This window comes from Erithacus rubecula, assembly GCF_903797595.1.
Source record: "Erithacus rubecula genome assembly, chromosome: 5".
NCBI lineage: Eukaryota > Metazoa > Chordata > Aves > Passeriformes > Muscicapidae > Erithacus > Erithacus rubecula.
Genome location: NC_136687.1, coordinates 30,322,050 through 30,346,672, shown reverse-complemented (window position 1 = coordinate 30,346,672; position 24,623 = coordinate 30,322,050). Strand labels below are relative to the sequence as shown.

At 38.6% G+C, this 24,623-nt stretch overlaps 2 protein-coding genes across 10 annotated transcripts in view; one reads left to right on the top strand and one right to left on the bottom strand.

Moving 5' to 3' along the window:
* The window catches only part of CASP3 (caspase 3), a 180,485-nt gene that overhangs the window by 1,167 nt on the left and 154,695 nt on the right, over positions 1 to 24,623 (bottom strand). The window lies entirely within an intron of this gene.
* The window catches only part of STOX2 (storkhead box 2), a 141,563-nt gene that overhangs the window by 111,235 nt on the left and 5,705 nt on the right, over positions 1 to 24,623 (top strand). For 6 of the 9 annotated variants that reach the window (XM_079305628.1, XM_079305627.1, XM_079305630.1 and 3 more), the window contains 2 exons: positions 10,790 to 10,942; positions 17,864 to 20,129. In XM_079305628.1, the coding sequence (XP_079161754.1) occupies positions 10,790 to 10,942; positions 17,864 to 20,129 (2,419 nt within the window). Of the gene's footprint in view, positions 1 to 3,920; positions 3,993 to 4,315; positions 4,446 to 10,789; positions 10,943 to 17,171; positions 17,259 to 17,863; positions 20,130 to 24,623 lie in introns of those variants that run through there. The other 3 variants (XM_079305631.1, XM_079305632.1, XM_079305635.1) reach the window with 3 other exon arrangements.

Sequence of the window (24,623 nt, the reverse complement as noted above, 5' to 3'; positions counted from 1 at the left end):
AACTCACTTGCATTCAGCATAAAAAGGTTAACTGGAACTGCTTGCTCAGTTCTAGAGTGACAGAGAGCCACCAATAAAATACAGCTGTGGGGAAAAAAGCATGGTATTTCCACTAAAAGGAAGGAAATTCCGATGTCCTGGTACCCGATGCAGGTGGGAGGTTAGCTGGAACACTAGATTATGGTGGAGAATTCTGGTTGTTGCTTTTAAAGGAAAGTTACATAAGTTTGAGTAAATGAAGAGGAGTCCTCTAACAGGATTAAAGGGACAGGAAGGGCAGAAATGCAAAAGAACATTAGAATAGTGTGATTTTTTTAAAAGCCAATGGAATGAGATCTGAAGGAAGGGAGGCGTGTTCTCTGCTAATAAATTGGGGTATAAGCAGCAGGAGTTAAAAAAAAAAGTAAGGGTATTAAGCTCCTAGACAACATTAGCACAAAAACAGATGGACATTACTTGTTGGGATTTTAGTGAATTTAGTACCCTGATCATGTTTCCTCTTGTGATTTCTTAAAGAACCAGGAGATTTGTTCAGGTAAGTCAAGCGAAACATATTAGCACACTGCAAGTAAGTTGTTACCAGTGGAACACTAATAGGACAAAATTTCTAGTATTAAGAGATTTTTCTAAAGAAATTAAAAGTGTAAGTTGGTGTCTTTCAGATGTTCCTTAATCTGGTTTCTTCTGAGGCCAAAGGGTTTGTGGGCTGTGTTCCTAGTGTAGTGTCTGGATGGTTCCTGCTTTATGAAGTTGGTTCTTTTAGAGGTGATCATGATGACTGACACTGAAATTAGCTCAGTTGGTTGGAACATGGTTCTAGTAACACCAAGGTTGTAGGTTTGGTCTCTTTATGAGCTATTTACCTAGTGCTGGACTTGATGATCCTTGTGGGTCTCTTCCAACTCAGAATATTCTATGATCCTTGATAGACAACTATGGTCTCTGTAGCTACAACTGCTGAGCACTGGTGGCTAATTTTAGCCTCTGAAATGTGTGCAACTGGTACAGGCGAGATGGAATTGCACTCTTGATAACCTTCTTGGCTTCTTTTGACCATGTTGTTTTTTATGCTTTTTTGTTTTCTGTCATATGTTATCATATGTGTTTTCTGTCATATGACCCATATGTGTGTGGGTTTGGGGGTGTGTGTGTCACCAAAGAATATTCCTTTCCTTCTCTTGAGTTTTCCTCTAGTTACTGGGAAATGGATGTGACAAAGGCCCTGACTTGGGAATACTGAAGGATATATGCAAGTTAATGTAGAGTTTGACAAACTTGAGTGTGTGCAAAGAAAGAAATTGGGATTTCTAGATCATCTGCTTCCTCAGTGTGTGATGGAGATTGATGTTAGGCCATACTGTATTTTGTAATGGTCTATTTGGATGCACGTGCATGCATGGAGTTATACAGAGGGAAGTATGTGGTGTGTTTGTACTGTACACTGTCAATAAGGCAGCTTTTGTTTTGGTACCAACCTCTATCATGCAGGGGGGTGGAGATGTGAGATGGAGGAACAGGGTATCTGCCCTGGCTGGGGAGTGCATGCAGAATTTTGGCTAGGCCTTGCTTCTGTGAGGCCACGCTGCTGTAACATCTCTGGTGATGGCAGCACTGATTTTTCCATCAATTTCAGCTCTTCTAAACATTCTCATTTATATTTTCTCCACTGCTGATCTCTCTCTTTTGCTCTCCGCTATGCTTGAGGTATCAGGTACTTCTTGCTGTTAACACAATCAGTGTTAACTGTATAAGGGCTGTATAATGGTGCTGGAAATTGGTGAATTTGAGTAAAGGCATGCCTAGACACATGTGCATGCTTGGTGCATTCCAGATATCCATAGGCTTCATGCATACAAGAGGAATTGTCTCACTGAAAGAGCTTGCAGTTATATTAGTCTGTTCAAAATAGTTGAGTTGGTCCTGAGCATATAATATGGGTTCAAGTGCTAGAATAATTTGTTAGAGAGAAAAGATGTTCAGGCTGCAGTGTTACCTTTAGCTTTTTTCTGCCAGTGTTTTAACTTTGGTGTTAGTTACAAGGCTACTGCAAGTTTGTACTTGTACATGTCTGTGAAAACAGTGTTGCATGCATGAGCCCATTTAGTTTTCCATGAAGGCTGTCTGGTGCAAAGGGGAAGAAGATTGGAGCTTTGTTTTTTCTTTCAGTAAGTGCTTCTTCTAATTCACTTTTAATTTTTTCTTCAGGGGGTGGGTTTTGTTGCTGTGAAGTAGGTGTGTATTTAGTAGATAACCAGAGTTTCCTAAAGACCATCTTGGGGACTCAAAACTTTGTAAATACCAAGTTGGATGCATTAGAGGCGTTGCGGCTGATGCTGCAGCTCCAGGGAAGGCAAAAGTTTTGTAAGGCTGAAGGAAGATTTCCTGGAAGGAGGCCTTTCAGGGAACACAAAAGTTATTGACTGTGTGTATAGCAAGCCCCCAGCTTTTAATGCTGAGTTTATGGCTACTGTGTAACTACTGGTGTGGCACAGGATCCCCTTGACCTTACACTTGTAAATTAATCTGCAATATGGCTTTGCTGCATAACAACCGTCACAGACCTGTAAGCAAAAGTGATGTTTGTTAGTTGTATAACCCAGCTATTTACTTGTCCTCTTGAAACACAGACCTGTTTTAGGCAGGACCCTTTTCACTGCCAGGGTTATTATAGGGCCAGGGAGGTGGCAACTTTTGTATTTCATTCGGTTCTAAGCACCTGATGTGTTCATTTAGTGAAATACATAGGAGAACTGCCTGTTCCAGCATGGCACAGGTGAATCCTAAAGTTCTGTGTTTCAAAATTTTATGAATTATGTGCCTCCTATGCTTCAAACTATTTCAGAACACTTGGAATATAGGAACCTTTAAAGGAGTGCTTTGTGGCAAAGCTTCCTTTTTTTTGGTGCCTCCATTTTGACATATTGGTCTGATTTTGATGATTAGGTCATGACTAGAAATAGTTCTTTTTCAATAAAGGCAATTTTAAATGTTTCCTTCTTTTAAAAGAAAATCTCAGAAGAACTAAAAATATTTCTCTGAAACAGCAGCATCTGTCTCTCATCTCATAAACTATTCCTATTTCTTCTGTGCCTTCCTGATCCTTTACCTTAGCATATCCTCACCAAGCAAAGGAAAACCTAGCACTGGCACTGAGATCCTGACACAGTGACCTCATTCTGAGCATTACTTTCTTTGTCAGTGGTAGCAGAAGCTGAAACAGCTCTGCTGGCCCTTGGCACTTGGAGCAGTTTGACATTTTCTGTCTGGCATGGTTTCAGGGCCAAATGATGAATGGGGTAATGAAAAATAAGCTTACAAGAACTTGTCCACTGCTTCTAATTTTTTGATTAACAGTTTGCAGCAGCAGAACTTTGATATAGTGTACAGCAGAGCTGCTTGTTACATTTAGATTTGCAGCATTCTTCAGAACTGACAAAACAGAGTAAATATTTTTAATTAATAGACCTAAAACTGGTAAGTGTCATGATAAATAGTGAATAGTTAAAGAAAATACTGCTCTGTGTAAGTATCTGTATGCCCACATATGTCTGTGCATTTATATTTCTGTGTATATAGGGGGAGTTGTGCATTACATCAAGAAGATGTGTTAGGAGTGATTTTTTTATCTTGACTAGAGGGTTAAAGCTTTAACTTGCCTTTGCTAATGCATGTAAATAGCTTTCTTGTCCACTTAATGAGAAGGCTGGCTTGTTATCCTGTACAATGCAGCTGGGCACTGTTCCAGAAGCATAGGCACTTCATTTCAAAGACAAAGAAGCCAGTGCAGACACGGGGAGAAACCTGGAACATTGCGCTGTGGATTTTTTCAGAGCGATGACTCATTTCAGTTCACAAAGGATTCTGGGCAGGGTAGTGAGAAGTCAGGTTGGCTGATCCATTCCTATGACTTCACTTTGCAGAGAGCCAGGGAGAAGAGGAGTGACACTGCAGAATCCTGAGGCACTGCAGTGGAGAGGTGCTTTGCAAAGACTGTGAGTGCCTTCGGAGCAGGGGGTGGTATCAGAACGTGATTTCAGCCATTCTGTCGAAACAGGGCAAAGAGAGAGAGATGTTTTCAAAACACTGTGTGGGAGTTATATTTGTAGTCCCTTTTAGATTCTTCTCCACCTCGTCTGTAATTTCTTAACCATTTATTTCTCATGCTTATGTGAGAGTTGCATGAAATAGTGTTCCTTTCAGTGGACCTGCATAGATAATTGCATTTTTTTCTTCAGTATGCCCCTATTTCCTGCTTTAAGAGGTGGGTGTTCAGCACATTAATGCCTAAAAGCATGCTTTGTTTTTCTTCTTTCAGGTCCTGTGGCACTGACCTATGCTGCAGTCAGCTTCCACTGTGATATAAAGCCCCAATATGCACATTGTTGTTACATCACAGCTTCTCTGGATACTGTACTGGAGCATGGAACCAGACCATAGGGGTTCAGGTAAGTCCCCCTTTTTTAACATATTGTGTGCCAGGAATATAGATATGGATATTTATTTAAAAATGCATTTGAAAAATATAGTTTGGGGAAATACATTCTGAAGCACACAATATATTAAAAAAACACAGTCCCTCCCACCTCCTTCCCAGGATAAGCAATGCTACAGAAGGCTCCTCAACTGAATCCTCTGGGAAAGTTCCGTGCTCCAGCAGAGACTTTTCATGATCATGGTTGTAACATGTGCTGGGATATCACTTTGGATCAGGAGGCAGCTGGCCACAGGACATGAACAAAGAAAAGGAAAACTAAATCACAGGAAGTACACAGGATCAATGCATGTAAGACAAGTCTGCTGACTGTGGGTAATTTAGCACCTGTTTCTGAAAGTTAGTGCCACTTGGTGAACCTGGAGAGCATGATTTTAACTGGGTCTGAATGATTAAAAAGATCAATTTACACAGTTGAAGTTAATAACTAGTAAGGAACTAGAACTCTGTTTTGGTTTGTTATATTGGTTATACTAAATTTGGTGTGTTTTCTTCAGGCTGTGTAGATTTGGATGGTCACACTCTTGGAAGTGTTCATTATTTATTTTGGTGGGTATGCATTTCAGAGTTGCAGCAGGAACTTGCTGGTTAGTGAATGAATGTGTTAATGCATTAGTTGAGCCTTTGGTTAAGCTGCTCTTAAACAGGAATAAATGGAAAAGCCTTTAATGCATTTTTGTTTTTGTTATCAGTCCTTTAATATGTCTAGCTGTCCAGCAAACACAACCTGCAGCTTTTTTCATAAAATACTGCAGGAAATGTAGCCTAAAAGGAAAATATAGGCTACATCTGGGAACAGCACAAAAAACATTTCTTATAATTTTCTTTGTTTCTGATTTTTCCAGTGTAATGTGATCTTTTCTGTGTTAGCATGCTAGTGCAGATTCAAGGTATTTCATAATTATCTGGTTAATACCAAAGAAATCTGCATAGTCTTCCTTTTCCCTCCCTTTGTTCAATCAAATGGGAATGTCTAACTTAAAATGACAATAATATATCCTTGTTGTGAATTCACATCAGAATAGGTTTGCTACATCTATTTAAGTATTCTTTAATTAGCATAATTCAGTCAAGTTGGGGTTTGAGGCAAAAGGGGGTAATTGTGCAACCCAGGCCAGACATATAATTTCTTCAGCATCTCTCCCTTCATTAAGTAAATCTGAAAGTGCACTTTTTCTATAAGAGACTTTTTGCTTTTAATATTGTTGGGAAAAAATAATAATATTCTAGGCTGCTGTTTGAAGTAGTTTTAGTTAGAAAATGACCTATCTGTAGTTCTTCCCAGGGTGAAATCATAGGCAAGTTGATCAGAACAGGCTGTTGGCAAGAAAAATTTTGTAGGGGATTCCTGTTGCAACCACCATTATAACCATGAGATGCCATGAAGTTACTGTGCTCTAGCTCAGTGTTTTTTGATCAATAATGTAATTCTGTAAGCAGCAAAAGTAGTGAAGTCAGATTTCCCTTGACAAATGTTTTTTTGACTGGATTCTGTCCTATCTAGTGGGAGGTTGCTATGCCTGAAGCTCTGTATAGATGTAATGTGTAGCAAACACTTGTTTTAGAATCACTGCTCTTGTCTAGTGAGGCTCCATCTCCCTGACACATACAGACACACAGATTGTGATTGTGCAAGCTTCATTTTCTGTGGAAACGAGGCTAAAAATTATGTTTAAAAGTTGTCTTGAGCCATAAGAAACAAAAGGTCAAAAAGGTGTTGAGAATCTGAAGAAGTGAAACGGGGCTTTGACTTCCTGTACTTTCAGGATGCAGAATGTAAATCAGAGGGTCTCCCCCCTATTTCAGAGAAAATAGAGTGTATAAATTCCAATATAGTATGATTTTGCTCTGTGATTTCTTTAATTTGCTCACAATGGTTTTACTGAATTGGTTCCATTTGTAAGTCAAGAGGTGATTTTTCTAGTAATCTTTATGCAAAGTTCATGAGACAAAGAGTTTGACTTCCAGGTCACTTCTTTCCAGCAGTAGAATCACTAATAAAAATTCTGTCATCGGTGTGTAGTTGATATTTTAATTGCTGATGCATGGTACAGAATGTAGTCTGCCTCATTTTCTCACAAAATGGTGTTACCCAGACTTGCAGAGAACAGACACACTAGATGCACTGTGACAGGAAAAGTTCTGGCTGCTATGGGTTCAGGATATGGGAATTTTTATTCCCAGCTATGTTAGACCACCAATTTCTCATCTGTTTGTTAAGGATAGTTATGGTTCCCAGTTTTTCAGAGTGTTTGAAAACCACTGAAGAAAAGTGCAATGTAAGAGCTAAGTGCTTATTTTATGTGCTACATAATCTTTTGTTCTAAATAATAAAAATAATTTTTCCCCCCAGGCTGGTGATACAAATCCCCAAGGCATAAATGAGTACAATTCCTGTTCACTGTTTCTTATGTGCTTAGACAATCTTTAAAATTGAATGTCACTTAATACAAGAAATCTAAAAACCTTTTTTTTTTTTTAAAAAAAATATATTTAGAAAATGGTTTGGAAAGACATTGCAGAAACAAAGCTGAAGCCATATATATATACATGTATATATCTCATATTTAAACAAAACATGCAGTCAGCTGGTGAAAACTGCTCTCTGAGCTCTAGTTTTCATTTAATTGGGAACACAAACATATGAAAGTTGAGGCTAGTAATTTGATTTCAAAAGAAAGCTGCTTGAGACAAGCATCAGTCAGAGCTAACAGGAGCCATATGCTAGATGTTTTATGTAAGTGATGTGGTCTTCAAAAAAATTAGGAAAAGCATATTTGCTATTTTTTTAGCAGATCTTTCCTAAAGAAGTTATAGTAAACCTTCTGTTCAACAGCCTAACAGTATTTATGTGTGTAATTGATGTTCATATATTTTATTATATCATATTGTAGATGGAAGATATTTGCTGTTACTGTGCATCAAAGAAGTTTGTTGACTTATCACACACACTCTGTGGTTATAGTTTTCTCAGAGCCATGGGACAGTCAAGATAAAATCTGGCAAATTAGAACTTCCCTGACTGAGGGGAGTTTGGCTTTCTATCACTAGGTCTGTTCAAAATATGTGCTAGCCTTTTTAAACAAGAGCTAGTAACTATCTCCAGCAGACAGTTATGCACAAGGAGCTATGGAGATCGTTCTATCACAACAGAGGAGAAACTACAGTTTTCTTGTCATAATGAAGAAGGTTAAAGAGCACTCAGTGGAAAAGAGTAAGACTTAACTCATGATGTTCCCTACAAACCAGAAAGGCCCTCACATAAACAAGTATTTTTTAAACATTTCTATATAATTTAAAGCCATTTAAATGATGATTTTAAGGGCAATTATAGTAATCTTTGTAGTTGATTAAATGGTTGTCAAGCTCCCAAATATTTGCAAACAGAATGTGTGTTACCCTGGTATACTAACTATAACATGCTGTGCTAGAAATTGTGTTAACATTAAGGAACCAATACTGAATGTTTTGTATTGAGGAGTTATGTGAAGTATGGTTGGTATTTTGGTGGAAATTCCTGGCTTGTTCCTGGTGACAAGAGTCCTGCTGCCAGGAGGTCAAATTCAGCACAGACTGAATATTTTCTACTCACTCGCCTAGAAGGCAATTCCATGCTGAAGGCCTACTTTAAAAGGAAGAATTGTGCAAAGTTACTAAAATCAAACAAATTTTATTATTTCTTAGCTTTTATTTAGCCAGTTTTAAGTTAACAAGTCCCCACTGGAAGTGATCTCAGAGGTGATCTGCAGGCTCTTGGCAGTCAGGGGGGAAGGATGGGCTGCTCCTGGGCCTGAGCAGAGCAATTGGTTTCTGAGTTCTGAGTTCTCGTTCAAGCATCGCTCTTGGGGGCAGCTACAAAGCTGTGGAGCAAAGCTTCAGGTATAAAACTCCTTGAGTCCCTTTCCCACTTCAGGGAGCTGATTACAGTATTAAGGCCCATTCTTTACATCCCAAGTATCATTCTGGTTAGCTGTGAATGGATCATTCCCATATAAAGGAAATAAAAAGTTCTTCCTCCCATTTTCCCGTCCTGGCACCTGGGTAGGTGGCAGTGAGAGTGCATGGCTGGGAACAGACACAGGGATACTCCTGCCAGGCTGCTTAGGTTTAAGAAATTGCCAGGTCCTTGGTGATACACGTAAAACAATTAAAGAGCTGCTGCCCTTTTCCTGGATGTCCTTAAAGCTACTCTGTCCCAGGCAAAACCAGGACACCAGAGAACCCATTTCAGTGCCCAATGACCCTGATGAGATTAAACCTCAGCTGTGGTCAATATATGCCAATCTGTCTGACATTGCACTGAACTCAATTTAGTAGTTCTCCCAAGGATACCCGTGTCACGTAATCTTTGTGTTAAAGACATTAATTTCTTAGCTAAATCTGCATAATTCTTACCTTAATTCTGATGCTTCTTAGACATGACATTAATTGTTAAATAAACTGATCCCCTACAGAAAGTGTATGGTGACTGTGATCAAAGTTCATAATCTTATGTGTCTGGCTGATTACAAAGACTTGTCTATGGACAAGTTGAAACTGACAGCAGATATAATTATTAGTAAATAGTAATATAATAACTGTGACATTTTTTATCCGTACTCAAATGATGAGGGAACAAATGATGTTTCTCCCAAGTCATATGGAAGCATATCTCTCATGTTTCCCTGTAAGCCGTGTGTCATCTTCTTTGCAGTTGTCTGTAATGCATGTGGCAAGAACTTGTAGGTGCATTTGAGTAAAAAATGTCCAGAGAATGTTGTATTTTAAGGTCATAATTCTGTGGTGAGATAAGAATGAGGAGGATCTTGGGCTTCACTGTGCTGAAGCTGGAGGAATGCTGCCGTACTGGGAAGGGAATGCAGCATTGATCTAGTCAGGTCTGATTAAGCCAAAGCAATCAGGAGAGAACATAGCACAAATGTCTAGTTTTAAATCATTCTTGTGTCTTGGGTAATGTGTATCACTCTTGTAGAGCAGATAGAAGAGCTCGTGATTGAAAAATATTGCTCATGAGTCTCACTGAGACAGCTATGCAGTTTACTACTCTCACCAATGTTTCCCCCCAGAGTGCTGAGTATAATGCCAGAGTAAATGCATTTTGATAATCAGTTTTAGAAGCTGCTGCTCTTGTTTAGCAGACATAATAGGAATATAGAATTAAGGGGAAAAATACTAGGTCTTCTGAATTGAGAATGAAAACTTGAATTTGAATTAATTTCTAGTAATTTGATTCATGATTTGATCATAAGGTGTTGCTCTGTCATAGCAGATATAGGGTGATTTCCCTGACATTTCAAAGCCATTTAGGTGGAACTTAATCCCTGGCTATTGATTGACCTGTGGCCAGAATAAGATTCTTACTTAAGCACCTTTTGTTCTGTCTGTTATTCTTTATTACTCCTTTTCCACTGGCAAGGAAAATATTTTAGCCTGTTGCTTTCTTCTTTTTGAGATCACTGGGGAGCTGTTACTACTTCAAGAAGAGTAACAGAGCAGAATCAAAGATTTTTGTACTTGGATAAAGCATGTTTAAATGCACTTGTGTATGCGTAGTCATGCTAGTATTATCACATTGTAATTTCTCCCATAACTTTAAAATCTTTTAATGATTTTTTTTTTTTAACTATAGGCTAATGAATAGCTTGTAAGACAACATGAGAAAAGTTACAACAAACTTAATTTTCAGGCCATCCTGAAACCATTAAAACTTCTAAGTAATATGTAATTTGTACAAAGACATTTGGCACGTAGAATTAGGCAAGGTTTATTCAGGATATCAGTCTTAAGGTGTTTCGATGCTTTTGGGCCTCTAAAAAGTGTTCTGTGCTTTATCAGATGAGTTAAAATGTTATTCATTAACTTAGCAACATTACTATTAATAAAAAATACTATATCAAATGGACACAGTGGGTGATCTATACTTTGAAAGGGGAGTGAAATTTCCCCTTTTATGTCCAGGGAAATATATGTGACTATTTTGTTTGTGCAGTTACCTAGGAGGATGTTAAGCAGGAGGTTTTGCAGCCATGAGTGCAAATTTATTGGCATTTTTCTGAGTCTGTCTAGTCTACCTTTTGAAACTATGTCTGCATAGTGTACATCTCCCATTTTCCAAAGTTCTCTGTGTCTTAAGTTTTGAAATAAGCTGATGGATGGTTCTCCAGTGTAAGAGGTTTATCCCCAACTCAGTACAAAAACTAGAGATCTCTGAATTTTCACCAGCTGTATCTCTATCTCTGTCCTACGAGCAGATTTTTAAACCAAACGCTTCATTGCACATCTTTTGCCTTTTTACAGGTGATGTATCACCCATCAGCATGTCTCCCATCACTCAGTCACAGTTTATTCCACTTGGGGAAATCCTTTGCTTGGCCATCTCAGCAATGAACTCTGCCCGAAAACAAGTCACACAAGAAGCACTAATGGAGCACCTAACCACCTGCTTCCCAGGTAACCAGTCATTAATAAATCATCAGTCAGATGAGCACATGTCTGTAAAAGGGCAGTTAAAGAAGCCTCAGTACCTTCTAGATGGGAATATTGACTAATCCTGACATTCTAACCAAAAAGTAAAGGAGACATTAGGGTTCTAATCTTGGAACTTTTTCTTTATTCTTAAACATACAGAGAATTGAGTTATCTTTGATAAGACCATTCATGTGAAATGCATTTTGCAGGGCAAATTCCTGACTATATGTAAGTAATAAAACTTACTTGTGGTACCAAACAACAGAATATTGGCTGTTCTTTCAGATGATATCAGAATAAGCTTGTTTGTGATTTTTCTCACAAAATAACCTTTTTTATCATCATAGCCAAAAGAGTGCAGGCTTTCTTTAGAAGCTATGGAGAGCAAAACATGTTGTGTCATAGCTGGAGCAAGCTCATTTTGCCTTGTGGCTTTCAGGCTGGTTGTAGCTAACTCATAAGGGTTCCATTGACATCATTCAACCAGTTCAAGTGTCATTGTCCAGTCTCCAAAGAGGTGACCTCATGGAGGTTTCTGTAGAGATCTCCCTTCTAAAGACTAGGTTTCCCACACAACTCCATGGGTTCCTTCACCTAGAAAAGGCTCTACAACCTGATGCAAATTGTAGGGTCCAGTAACAACAATGTGCCTGCTTCAGGGGGAGGTTATATTTGAAGTGAAAGGACTGTGTCAGCCTGTTTTCCAGGAGTTCTCAGTTCCTTCTTGGACACAATTCTGGCTTTTGCTTCTGTACTGCCCTTGATTGAAATACAGTTAAAAACCAGACATCTCTCTCCATGACTAAACTAAAAGTTTTGGAGAGCCATAGATATGCTTGCTGGTAAACTGTTCAGAAGGTATTCTTGTCAGCATTTGATATTTATCAAGTGGTAAATGGAAATTGTCTTGAATTAAAGATGTAAGTAACATCACAAAAAGGGAATCCTATAACAAGAATGTACTCTTGAACATGCTGCTTCTCTACTGGCCGTCAGTATCTGGAGTGGGTGAATCATGTGAAATGCATTTTGTAGAGACATTTTACATTGAGGCACTAAAGCACTGGGCAGAAGTTTACTGCTCAAGTGAGCTGAACTTTATATGTTGTGTATGATCCTGGGCAAGATGTCTACCTATTCTGTGTCTGAGTTTACAGCTCTCCAAAACAGTTGAGAAACTTCTCCATTGTACCTATTTTATAGCTGCAAAAAGTAGCTAATTAAAAGTGCCTCAGTAGGAAAGCTACTGATGCATCTGGCTAGGCTAGGCAGCCTTACCATAGTCATGTTTTGATGTTTGGAATTTTTTTTGCTTACATTTTAGAGCAAGAGTTACTTAAAGGATTGAAATTTATGTCTTTTGTTGTAACTGATACTGAGTTCTGAGAATTTAAAATATAATTCTCAGTTGAGAGCTGTGTTTGGAATAAACAATTCTGTCTGACATTTAATAATTGCACTTTGAAAAAATTACTCAAGCATATTTTGTAAATGCTGGCTTTCTCTCCCTATTTGTAGTTTTGTTTATGAGGCCGATTTTGAAAATAAAATCAGTGGTAAAAATTGTAAGGGTTAGAATGCAAAGAAGGAAGAGTTCTCAGTTGTAATTCTTTTAATTCATTTTGATGATTTTTTTCCCCCAAGTTATCTTTTCCATGTGTGCTATGTACTGGAAGAATTTCTTAGATTGCAAGTATTTTTTCAATTATTCTATCATTATTTTTATATAAACACTGTTGCATGGTGGAAATTATAATATATTGGTGACATCTCTTTGAGTTTCCTGAGAGCATGATTATCAGTTCACTTGGTGTGTTGTACTATTGTTGTTAGACAGAACCAAACATAAAATATAATTCAGCTGGCTGGATTATTTTGTAGACACTGCTCAGACAAAGCCTGAGGCAAGTTAGCACATAGTGTCTTGCTGCCTTTTTTTTTTCCCACTAGCCATTAACATATGAATTTCTCATCTGAGATTAAAAAAAAGAAAAGGAGAGCCTCACTTCCCAAAATGTAGAGAAAGTTATTTGAAGGAAAAAAATCCACCCTTTGTTCACCAATTTTTCCCCTTCTCTAGAGAAATGCCTTTCTGTCCCAGCCATGACATATTTAACATAGCATGTGAACATATTCTCTCAGTGTATGAGGATTATCCAAAAATTTTCTCCTTTCCAATAAACACAACCTCTTGTGCTGACACTTTTCACTTTTGTGCCCAAAATCCTCAAATAAATCAGCTGTAGCTTTATGAGCCCTTATATTCCTTGTGGCTATTTTAAAATATCTGATATCCTTTCATATTCTGATAGTTTATTTTTCCTAACCAGGTGCTGATGCTCTGAGGGAGAGAGGAGGATTACCACAGTAGATGTGTCTGTTACTATCACATAACCTCTCTGTATCTCCTCCTGTAGCAGCACTTGTCTGCCTCTTGTTTGTGCTTTAATGAACAGATCCTTCTCTGCATTTCATGGTGAAGATAAATTTCCTAAGACCCCAGATGCTATTCTCAAAAGTGTCTAAGAATAATAAAGCTTTTTCCTCAGTGCAAGGTCTTACAGTTGCTGTCTAGCCCTCTAGTTTGCTGAGCCATTGTGCAGGCATAAATCTGGGCCATGGCTCTATCTGAAATAAGGTATGCTAATTATTTATAACATCACATAGCAACCACTCCACATCTTTAACTAGTATTTCATGAGCCAATCAGAGTATTTCTTTTATCCCTTGTTAAGCCTTAGCATCAGCTCAGGAGAAAATCATTTTAGCAGATTTAACACCATTTAAGTACTACTTCAGATGTATTTTTCATGAATTTATTTTATTCAAAAAGTTTGTATTGATGATGCACATCTTATTTGTGGTTTTTGTTATTTGTTGGGTTTTTTATAAAATGAGAGGGCTGCTCCTGCACGTGCCTCCATTATTCTAACTTAGAATTAAACAATGAGATGTTTATACAGCCTTACTTTGTAATTTATTGACCATGGTTTAAATCCCATACATTAAATGTAAATCTTTGAAATCCAGTATAAGGAGCTAAGAATGTAACCCCTGTTCTGTGTTTGGCAACCAGACACTCTTATCTGTATGAACCTGGATGAAGACAACATCAAGCCTTAGTCTATGCTGCCTTTAATAAGGATATTTGTCTTTTTTTTTCCTCCCCAGTTTGGTCTACGTACACATTTAAATAATTTTAAGGCATTCAAAATTTCAGTGTAGAAAATACTTGTATTGGCTTAGGTTGCTTTTGAAGCAAGCAGTTTTCTGAAAGCTGGTGAAATCCTCTGACAATCACCTTTATAACTTCACTCTTTAAATGTATGAATTATATGTGTAGCACTTAAAAGAAGTGTCTTACATTAAGTGAGTTCACTCTAGGTCAGTGTTCTTTGTGAGCAGCAAACAAGACATAATCTTCTGTCTGGAAGCTCAGTGGATGGCACAGTAGACTCTCTTGAGATACAGAAAATGTACATGTCTGATGATTCAGTGTCCAGACAGTTTCTGCTTTTGAATTATTAAACCACTACATAATCTTAAGTAACACCACTGCTGTCATGCAATATTTTATGGGCTAGAATCTCTAAGCCAAGGTTTTTTTTCCCTTGTTCCTATTTAATGGAGGAAGGGAGACCATAAGGAGACCTTTGAATGCAGGGGGGTGGGTAGGTTGTGTTATATAGATGCTATATGGAAAGACTGCTTTAAAGAGGAAAGTCTTGAGAAAGCCAAGAAATCTATATTCACTCTGGATTCCATTGTTCCATTTTAAAGTCATTGCTCCTGTCTGCCATTCAGGAAAGCCTAAGCTGAGTTTGGGTCTGTTTCTGCTTTTGTAAGTACTTAAAAGAGCTTGGAATAAAACCCATAGCAACCCTTAGCTGACAGTGCTGAGCTTCCAAGATCAGCATCTGCTGTCATCACTGCTGGCTTAGTGAACCACAGCATGGACTGTATGCTGGGAGTGATAAAAGTGATAGGCTTCAGCTCCAGAGAGAAGGCTGACACAATTAACTTTACAGCATCATTGACTGCCAGGCATGCTGATTTTTTCCCTTAGTGTTTATCTGCACATTTTCCATTCACAGGAGTTACTGGATTAATGTAACTACTGTGCATCCAGTGTTTAGAGACTCACATTGTAACCCTTATCATTTACGGGGTGAAAAATACATATTATTATTTTTGCCATGTATTTGCAGTCAATTTTTGCCTAAATTGCTGTAAAACATCAGTACATCCATTTCTGTCTCTAACTATTTTTTAAGCTTCCAAGAGAAATACTTTCATCTCTTTTATTTGTGTTGTGATGTTTTTGAAACAGTATGTTAAGAAAAATCTTTTTAGTAAAATAAGGATGAAGAACCAGGTTCTCACAAAGGTAAGCACATGTTGTTGAAGTCTTCACTTGTAAGCTTCTGAAAAGTGCAATGGATCAGGGAGGTTGTTCATGTAGAGGAAGGAAGGAAGGTTGGCTGCTGAAAGCAGGTGCACCTGAGTTGAACCATGGTTGGACCCTGCAGTGCATATTTAGCATGGGATGGAGAAACAAATGAGCCTGAGTTTTGTGGTCTTGTCATGATGCAAGTCATATGTCAAAGAGGTGGTGTTGCCCAAGCAGACACAGCAGCTCCACTGCAGGAGTGAAGAATTAGATGGCTGCTGGTTGTTACATGGATTGAAATCACTCTTTGTGTTCCTGTGTGCTATCAAAAGCTATGGAGAGGAGAGCCTGCTTTGCCTCATAATCCAGAGGAAGCTCACATATTTCTTACTTCAGTCCAGAGAGATTCAGAATTCTGGGCTGGGGACAAATAGTCCTTTTTTTTTTCCCCCAGCTCTCTGGATTTCAGCTTTTCCTGACTGTTGCTGTTGCTGGCATGTTAACTCACCTAGGGGTTCTGGGGGTCTTTGTTTACTCTAGCTTGGATTATTACAGAAATTGTGGACACCTGCATGAAAAGGGGAGAAAATGCAAGCTTCTGATTCTCCATATTTTTTTCTAATTTTCATTTTCATTTATGCTCTCAAATTATATCCTGTCTTGGCCTCTCACTTTCTGCATCCAAAGTGGCCCCAGTATTTCAGCTCTATGGACTGTGCATGAACTATGTTAACTCTACCCCAATCAAAACCAGCACTTGTCCCTGTGTACTTCTCCCTGGTGCCTTCTGTGTTGTACCTGCTCTTGCTCATGTCAATGTTGTTGCTAACCCTTTCCTGTTTCATTTTAAGGTTTTAGTTAGGGATATGAGTAGTAATGACATGGTCATGTCACTAAGTTCAAATAACACTCCAAGTTAGACATAAGAATATGTTGCCTCCAACCCAGCTGCAAGAAAGAAGATGAGTTAAGGAATTAGTACAAATTCTCTTTTTCTTGTTGCTTTTAATGGATTTTGCTGTCATGAGAGGATCAGTGAGCTTGCAGGCTCCAACCTTTGATGTGTTGGAGAAGAATTGGTGACCAGACACTGTGTGCTCCTGGAGATACTGTATTTATGGCAGGTACCCCTGCTGAGTTTTCTCCATGAAGTGTTTTTGTAAAAAGCGTATGCTTCACTGAAGTGTTTTTGCGTGCATTGAAATTCTGTTCTTCAAGACAGAGTTTGACTTGACAAGGTCCTGGCTGACGTCATCTAAATTGGCCAGGATTTGGGTAGAGGTGCTGACCAGATGAATTCATGAGTTCTCTTCCAACCTAAGTTGCTCTCTGATTATTTTTTTTTTCTAAATTACTTTTGTTTAAAACTAAGACACAGAATAAATAATATTAACTTTTTCTGTTTAAAATATACCATCCAAACCATTGGAAAAAGATGTCTCTAGTTCTAAAAATATAAATCAGACTAGTACTCAGAATTAAAGCACATTTTAGTTAAACAAAATTTATTTATTTAAGATAGCTTTTTCCACTGATAATATGGAAGTATTTTTTTGTTCAGCATAAATAGACTTTTTAAAACTAGTTTGTGAACTGAAGTTCTTTTTTCCTTAGCTCTAGATGGAACTTACTCCTATACACAACATGCAACTTAGTGTTTTATTTAATAAAGCATTGAAGACTTGGTCAAGCACCACTGAATCCAGCAGGTGCTGGTAATGGGAAGGATCTGGCTCACAATACCAATGCCATTGATGCAGGGTAGTCATATTTGTCCCTCTCTCTCGTATGCAATACGTGCACTTAGACTGTGTCCCTCCTATCTCACCTGGAAGATAAGGAACTCTGAGAAGCAAATTTTTGGGAGCTAAATCTGTAACTTCTAGCCTAATGGAAAAGACTTTCTGGGTAAGATTAACTGTATTATTCAGGATGTCTCTGTTTTAGAGTAGCTGATGTAGTCAAAAAATATTTTAATGAGAGAGCAAATCAGTTAAATCAGGTTTGTGATAAAGGGACAGTTTGAGGAAACGCCTTTTTTTTCCAGTGTAGTATTCAGTGGGAAAAGCAGCTTAGTCATCCAAAGTAACAAATAACTACTGCTTTATATGTGACAGGGCATTATAAGAATAGTTCTGGTGACATTGGATATAAATACGTGGTTGAAGAAGAATAAAAGAAGAATTATTTCCATTGACACTGGTTTTCAGTGATTCAGTCTTGTAGCTTAAGGTTACGTGCACATTGGAAGTGACTAGAAGTTTTCTTGGGGCTTTTTTTTAGTACTTTATTAATGGCCATCTATTTAATTAATAATTGATATGTCTGAAGTGTAGGAGATAAGTGGAGAAATAAACAGAGAAGAGAATGCCTAACGAAACATTTTACTGGAGTTTTTTGTTCGGCATATTCCAGCTTGCACATTGGAAAAACGAGTTTTTTTGGGGGAGGGGGAAACCAGAGTCCTACACAGTTTTATGCACTTCCTGATATGTGTTTACTGTTATTTCCAGGAGTTCCAACACCCAGTCCAGAAATCCTTCGACATACTTTGAATATGCTTGTACGGGAGAGGAAAATATACCCAACTCCGGATGGTTATTTCATTGTAACCCCACAGACTTACTTTATAACACCATCTCTCATAAGAACTAACAGTAAATGGTACCATTTGGATGAGAGGATACCTGACAGGTCTCAATGTACCTCTCCACAACAAGGAACTATAACTCCCTCCACCTCGGGATGTGTCAGGGACCGAACACTACCCAAAAACCACTGCGACTCCTGCCATTGTTGCAGAGAAGACATGCACAGCATGCATGCATCTACCCTACAGAGGAAATCAGCAAAAGACTGTAAAGACTCATACTGTCCTCCTTCATTATGTCAGGTCCCACCTACTGAGAAAAGTAAAAGTACTGTCAATTTTTCATATAAATCAGAGACACTCACAAAGCCTAAGGATGTAGAAAAGCAGTCTAAGAAATTTGGACTCAAATTATTTCGATTAAGTTTTAAAAAGGATAAGACCAAACAGCTGGCAAATTTCTCTGCCCAGTTTCCTCCAGAGGAGTGGCCGCTAAGGGACGAGGACACTCCTACCACTATACCTAGAGAGGTAGAAATGGAGATTATTAGGCGCATTAACCCAGACTTGACTGTGGAAAATGTCATGAGACACACTGCACTAATGAAGAAACTTGAAGAAGAAAAAGCTCAGCGAAGCAAAGCAGGGTCTTCAGCTCACCACAGTGGACGAAGTAAAAAGAGCAGGAATCACAGAAAGTCTCATGGGAAATCGAGGTCGCACAGCAAGACCCGTGTGTCCAAAGGAGACCCATCTGATGGCTCTCATTTGGATATACCTGCTGAAAGGGAGTATGAGTTCTATGATCCCTTGACTCGATCCCCACGGGAGGGCTGTTTTATAATAGAACACAAGGGAGATAATTATATAATGCACAGCAATCCTAACATGATTGAATCTCACTTTCCCATGACACCAGAGTGGGATGTGTCTGGTGAACTGGCCAAAAGAAGAACTGAAATGCCTTTCCCTGAACCTTCCAGGGGAAGCTCCCACTCCAAGGTCCATCGGAGCCACAGCCATACACAGGATAGACGATCAAGGAATGAGCGGTCCAGTAAGGCTAAAGAAAGGTCTAGATCCATGGATAACTCCAAGGGACCTCTGGGCTCAGCAACTTTAGGCACACCTGAAGATATAGGTGAAGGCTGCAGCCCAGATGACCAAACAACTAGCCAAACCTACATTGATGATAGTACCTTAAGGCCATCTCAGTCACTCAGTCATCAAAGGGCTCTGATTTCATCTGCAAGCTACAAAGAGACTTGCATCCCTGAAATAGCCGGGGGCGGTGTAGAAACCCCCAGTTCTTGTAGCCTATTGGAACAAGGCAAGCCTACAGAGAATTTGCCATCATATAGTGAGCTCAACTCCTGCACAACAAAATCTGCAGTTGATGACTATTTTCAGTGCAACACATCCAGCGAGACTGTGCTTACTGCTCCATCACCACTGGGAAAGAATAAAGAGGATCATGATACGCTAACAGGGACAGATGGGCTAAAAAAAATGACTCCCACAGAAAGACAGTCTCAACATATTGCTAGGGAGCCTGGTATGCACAAGGAGGAGTCCCCAAAGGGCCCAAGCAGTGGTTCAGTGACTGCTGGCCAGACTCCAGAGGTGATTGCTAACGGGCGGCTGGTTCAACACCATAGCACTGAATCAAGCAGCCTGGATAAAAGGAAAGAAATATTTAGCAAGGATACGCTCTTTAAGCCTCTGCACAACACTCTTTCTGTGAATAGTTATCATAAGTCTAACACACCTCTGCTGAAGCCCCATCAAAAGACCCCCTCTGACACGTTGCCCATCAGATGTGAGAAACTTGAACAAGCGATGGTAGCCTCAGTCACACAAGTCATGCCTGTTTCTCAGAGACAGCAAGAGACAGCCGGGAACCAGGAGGCCTCCTTTGACTACTACAACGTATCTGATGATGATGACTCGGAGGAAGGAAACAACAAAAATGCCGAGGAAGAAAAGAACAGGGATGATGTTGGTACGATGCAATGGCTCCTAGAGAGAGAAAAGGAAAGGGATCTACAGCGAAAGTTTGAGAAGAATCTTACTCTTCTCACCCCGAAGGAAACAGAAAATAGCAACAACCAGAGAGCCACCCACTCAGCCCGCCTGGACAGCATGGACAGCAGCAGCATTACTGTGGACAGCGGGTTCAACTCTCCACGGTAGGACTGTCACATTCATTGCAGCTTTACAGACTAGGAAGTTCCATTTATGCTTTTATGGGTGTGTCATATTGGTGACAGAATGTAGGGCTGTTTTAAAAAATTTCACATGTTTTTAGACAATGTTTTTTCTACAACTCTCAAGTCCTCTATCAGATGTGTGGGTTTCCCACCATACAGTAAGAAACCAATGACCATTAGTGGCATTGACTCTGTATTAGTTCGTTTTCTGTTTGCTGAAAACCACCCTGTATCCTTTTTTTTTCTGTATTAAACTTGTGTTTGCTTTTAGAATAAAAGGGATGAGCTCCTGCATACTCTTCCCTTTACCTCTAAGATACCATCAACAAAGCTAATGGAAAGGCTAGGCATGACCAGGTGGCATAATGTTTGGCTCAGGCAAAAAGTAAAACAAATCGTTTTGTGTATGGGTTTCCTTGTTAGTTTTCTTCAAAAATGTTGGCAAGTGTATCTAGTCATCATTTTAAACTGGTAAGACTGGAATAGCCACTCCCCCTACAAGTTAAAAGTGCTCAGGATATTTGAACTTAAGGTGTGACAACACTGCTGAGGTGCCTTGTCTAAGATATTTGGGAAAAGAGTGTAGATGTTTGCGTGTGGTGGTGCTGGTTGGTAATTACTATTCCAGGGATTTCAGGCATTGTGGAAGTCTCAGTGTGCTAGAAGTCTTACAAATGTAGGGAGTAGAGAGATGCTGGTGCATTCCCTGCCCTGGAGATTTCTTAAGTTCATTTCCAGGTTAAGAATCCTTTATGCCAGCCTTCTTCCTTGTCTGTCTGACCTTTGGCACTCCTAGGTCCTTGATGGAATGGAGCATGACCAGTTTTGTTTGACCTGCATAGCAACTCATCAGAGTTCAGAACAATGACTCTAAGAACGCAGAAATAATTTACAGTACTAGTTCTCTTAGAGTGGCTTACTCAACCTTAAATTATTTATTGCCTGTGTTTAAAAATAAAACCTCCAAGACTGATTTAGTATTACGTGGAAAAAATGGGGGGTTTTTGTTTGGTTTTTTCTCACTTTTTAAATTTTCCACTGTAAATGGTGTTCTTTTTCCTCAGAAATATATATTTTTTTACATCAATAGCAATGGCTCTCAGAAAGGCACATGAAGGATTTGCTGTTGCTACACAGGACTAAATTTCATTTTCAGTTGAAGTCCTGTCAGTCTGGAAGAAATTCTTTGGATTTGGTGGTTACTCCCACTTATGTTAATGACAAGACAGAAATGAGTGAGGGTGGTGCAGCTTGCAGTGATGTATTGAACTACAGCAGGCTTCTAGTGAATGTATATTTTTTCTGAGTAAAAAATCTGAAACATAATTTGAATAAATTGTACCACTAACACTGAGTCCACTCTAAAAAAGAAGCTTGAGAACGCTTTGAATTTATGTTATTCATTGTTCTGCAGATGCCTGACATCTTTCTCACATAGGACTGTTGCATGAAACTGTTTGTACTTTTCCTTTTTAAATGTGATCTCTTCCACTAATTGAAGTGCTGTAGTTGCAATCAGTTTTTGTGGGGGAGTATGTTGAGGTATTTGCCTGTCTCACTCTGCAGAGTATAATAGTCACCTCCAGAATAGGATATCAACTGGATTAAAAATCAGTTCTTGGACTACTGTTTTGTATGCTAGATGAATATCAAACTTGTGTTTCTGATTAATGCAATGGTAGACATTTTCTTCCCTAATTATTTTCACAAAAGCTAAAATTTCTGTTTATGTTAAACTTAGCCAGCAAGAGAACAGGATGTGGTGAGCATACTGGATTTAGTGCTGCTATACCACTTTGTTTAAATCAAAAGGGAAACAGATGAGCAACTTTCAATTATATTTGTGTTCCACAAATCCTTTTTTTTTTTTTTTTTTTTTTTTTTTTTTTAATTTTACTGTTTACTTATTAACAAATGTCATTTTTTGGCAGGCCAGCTAAAGTAAGCCTAAAAAATCCCAAACCAAAACATTCTCTAGGGTATTTTGTTTTGTCAGACTGGCATATATTCTGGATATTTCAAAGCTTTTTTATGAGCTTTGAATCAAAATTATTAAATTTTATGATTTTGCTGTGTTTGGGTCACTTCTTGGTATAAGTCTCCAAAAATAAATTGAGCCGAGGGTGAATTAAGCCCTTTAATTAAAAGTACCATGTTGTTGTTATTATCTTACCTTATAATAAAAAATGTATTCCACAGCCCTTTCCCAGGAAATATAAAATAGCTGTCCAGCATCCATCTGGTAAGATTCAGCTAGGTGTGACAGTGTCCTTTAGCAGATGCCCTGGGAAGAATATAAGAGCAGGTAGTGCATATATGATGTTCCTCAGGTATATTCTTCTAGCCTCCACTGACGATGTGACTCTGCTTCCTGAGGTGGGGATGCTATCTTTTCATTCAAACTGAAGTATGCAACATTGTTTGGGGAATCAAAATTACCAATTTCACACTACAAAAGGAAAAAAAATATTTTTGAAGTCTGATTAATAGTCTGAAAAAGGACAGTAAAACATTTAGAAAGAAATGGTTGCCATTAAAGAGATTTGCAATGGTCATTTGACTTCCAAAGATTTTGGGTGCAAAATGTGTGAACATATTAATCACCTTTGGGAAAAATAGCCTCACAATATTTTGTGCATTGCTTTTATGCAAGTTATATATAGTAAATGTTAATTGTCAGGATTAATTTTATTCCTTTATTTTCAGAGCTTACATAATACTGTTGTTCTTTGTCACCTAAAGAAAGCTAATTTTGGCATTACTCTGCATGCAGAATTTTCACTGCAGTTTTTGTGTATATATGTTGTAATGGTCAATTTGTAACATTGGGGTTGAGCATGTCTGAAGATCTGGAATTGGTGGTCCCATAAATAATGATACAATATAAAACATCTCTGAAAACAAAGATTTGCATCTATTTTCATTAAAAATCAGAGGGAGAGGAATAAAAAAAATGAGCAAGAGAAGTGTGCCATACATCATTGCAGCTCACAGGAATCATTTACTATGTGTCACCCATTATAGCTCTTTGGAACTATGGACAATAAAACAGTCATTGGCAGAAGGGTATCAGTACCATCCATTTTGACCAGTTTGAAAGATCTATGAGAGTTTTCCTAAAAGCCTCATTGATTTTCCACACTCAGTCAGTTTAAGATTATTTAAATGTGCCATATGAGTAGGAAAAGTAGTTTTTTCTTCCTCTATGCCATGCACTGACACATTTCTGCCCTGCCACATCTAAAGCTGTGCATTTTTACTCTTCCCTTCATGCTAGCACTAATACTGTTTTTTCTTAGGACTAGTATTTAACTGAGAGCAGTCCCTGATGTGGCTGGCTCTGCAAGGCTTAGTCAGGGAAGCAGCAGAAACATGTGGCAGGGTCAGGTCCACGCAAGGCAGGCAAGAGCTACCCCTTTCAGTAGCAGGTAAATTTAGGTTGACTTTACACTGACTGTTAAACTTTGGTCATTAGTATCCTTGTTTCTAGTGCTTATTTAATAACTCATTCAGTCCTCTAAATGTATTCTGTAAGCATCTCCACAGCAAGTGATGATGTCATTTTATAAAGAAGTAGGGGTACAGGTGAAGGATACATGACCAGGGGGCCACATGGATGTTTGAAAGTAGACCTGTTCCTGAGCAGGCACACATTATTTAGAGATCAAAAATTATTTAATAGTGTAAAGACAACAAAAACAGTAGTACTGGTAAAAGTAGCCTTAGCATGTCATAGCTGAGCTTTTTAAAAACTGTAGACTAAAAGCTTCTCTGCATTCATAATTAGATGTATCATTAAAAGGCTTAATCTTTTTAAAAAGTGCTAAGTGTCCTGCCACTCTTGTGGTTAAATGATATGCTAGAACTAAAGGAAGATTGTCCATTTTCTGAATGAAATAGGAGCACTAGTTGTTGGCCAGGGCAAGATCACAGACCAGGCAGTTAAGATTTCTCATTGTCTTGGTAAGTTGCAATCATCGCAGCTGCAAAGCAAAGTCAAAGTGTTGCATTTAAAAACCTCTTGGGTTTAAGACTTCTATTTAATATTTTGTGTACAAAAACATAGGGAGAAGACAACAGAGAATGCTGTGTTATATGATTGCTGCCCTAGCTCTGCCTAGTCACAGAGCTGCACCAGTCAGGAAAGAAAACTAGCACATTCCAAGTGCAAGATGGAAGCTATTTCCTTGAGTGAAAAATCCAGATGCTTGATACTGGTTCAGCTTACAGTTTGTGTGACAGTTTCAGCTGTGCTTAGTTCTGTACCTGTGTTGTGGTATGATGACTGCTGAGCACCTCTGGGACGCATTTTGGAGGAACGTATGTGTACTGTCAAAATGAGATGATTCATTGATGTGACATTACATACAAACACAGGAAACCTATTATAAAACACTCTGTTCTCCTTTCCTGTCTGGTGGATAGATATATAGGCGTGCCACATATGAGTGTGTATATATATTTCTTTTCCAT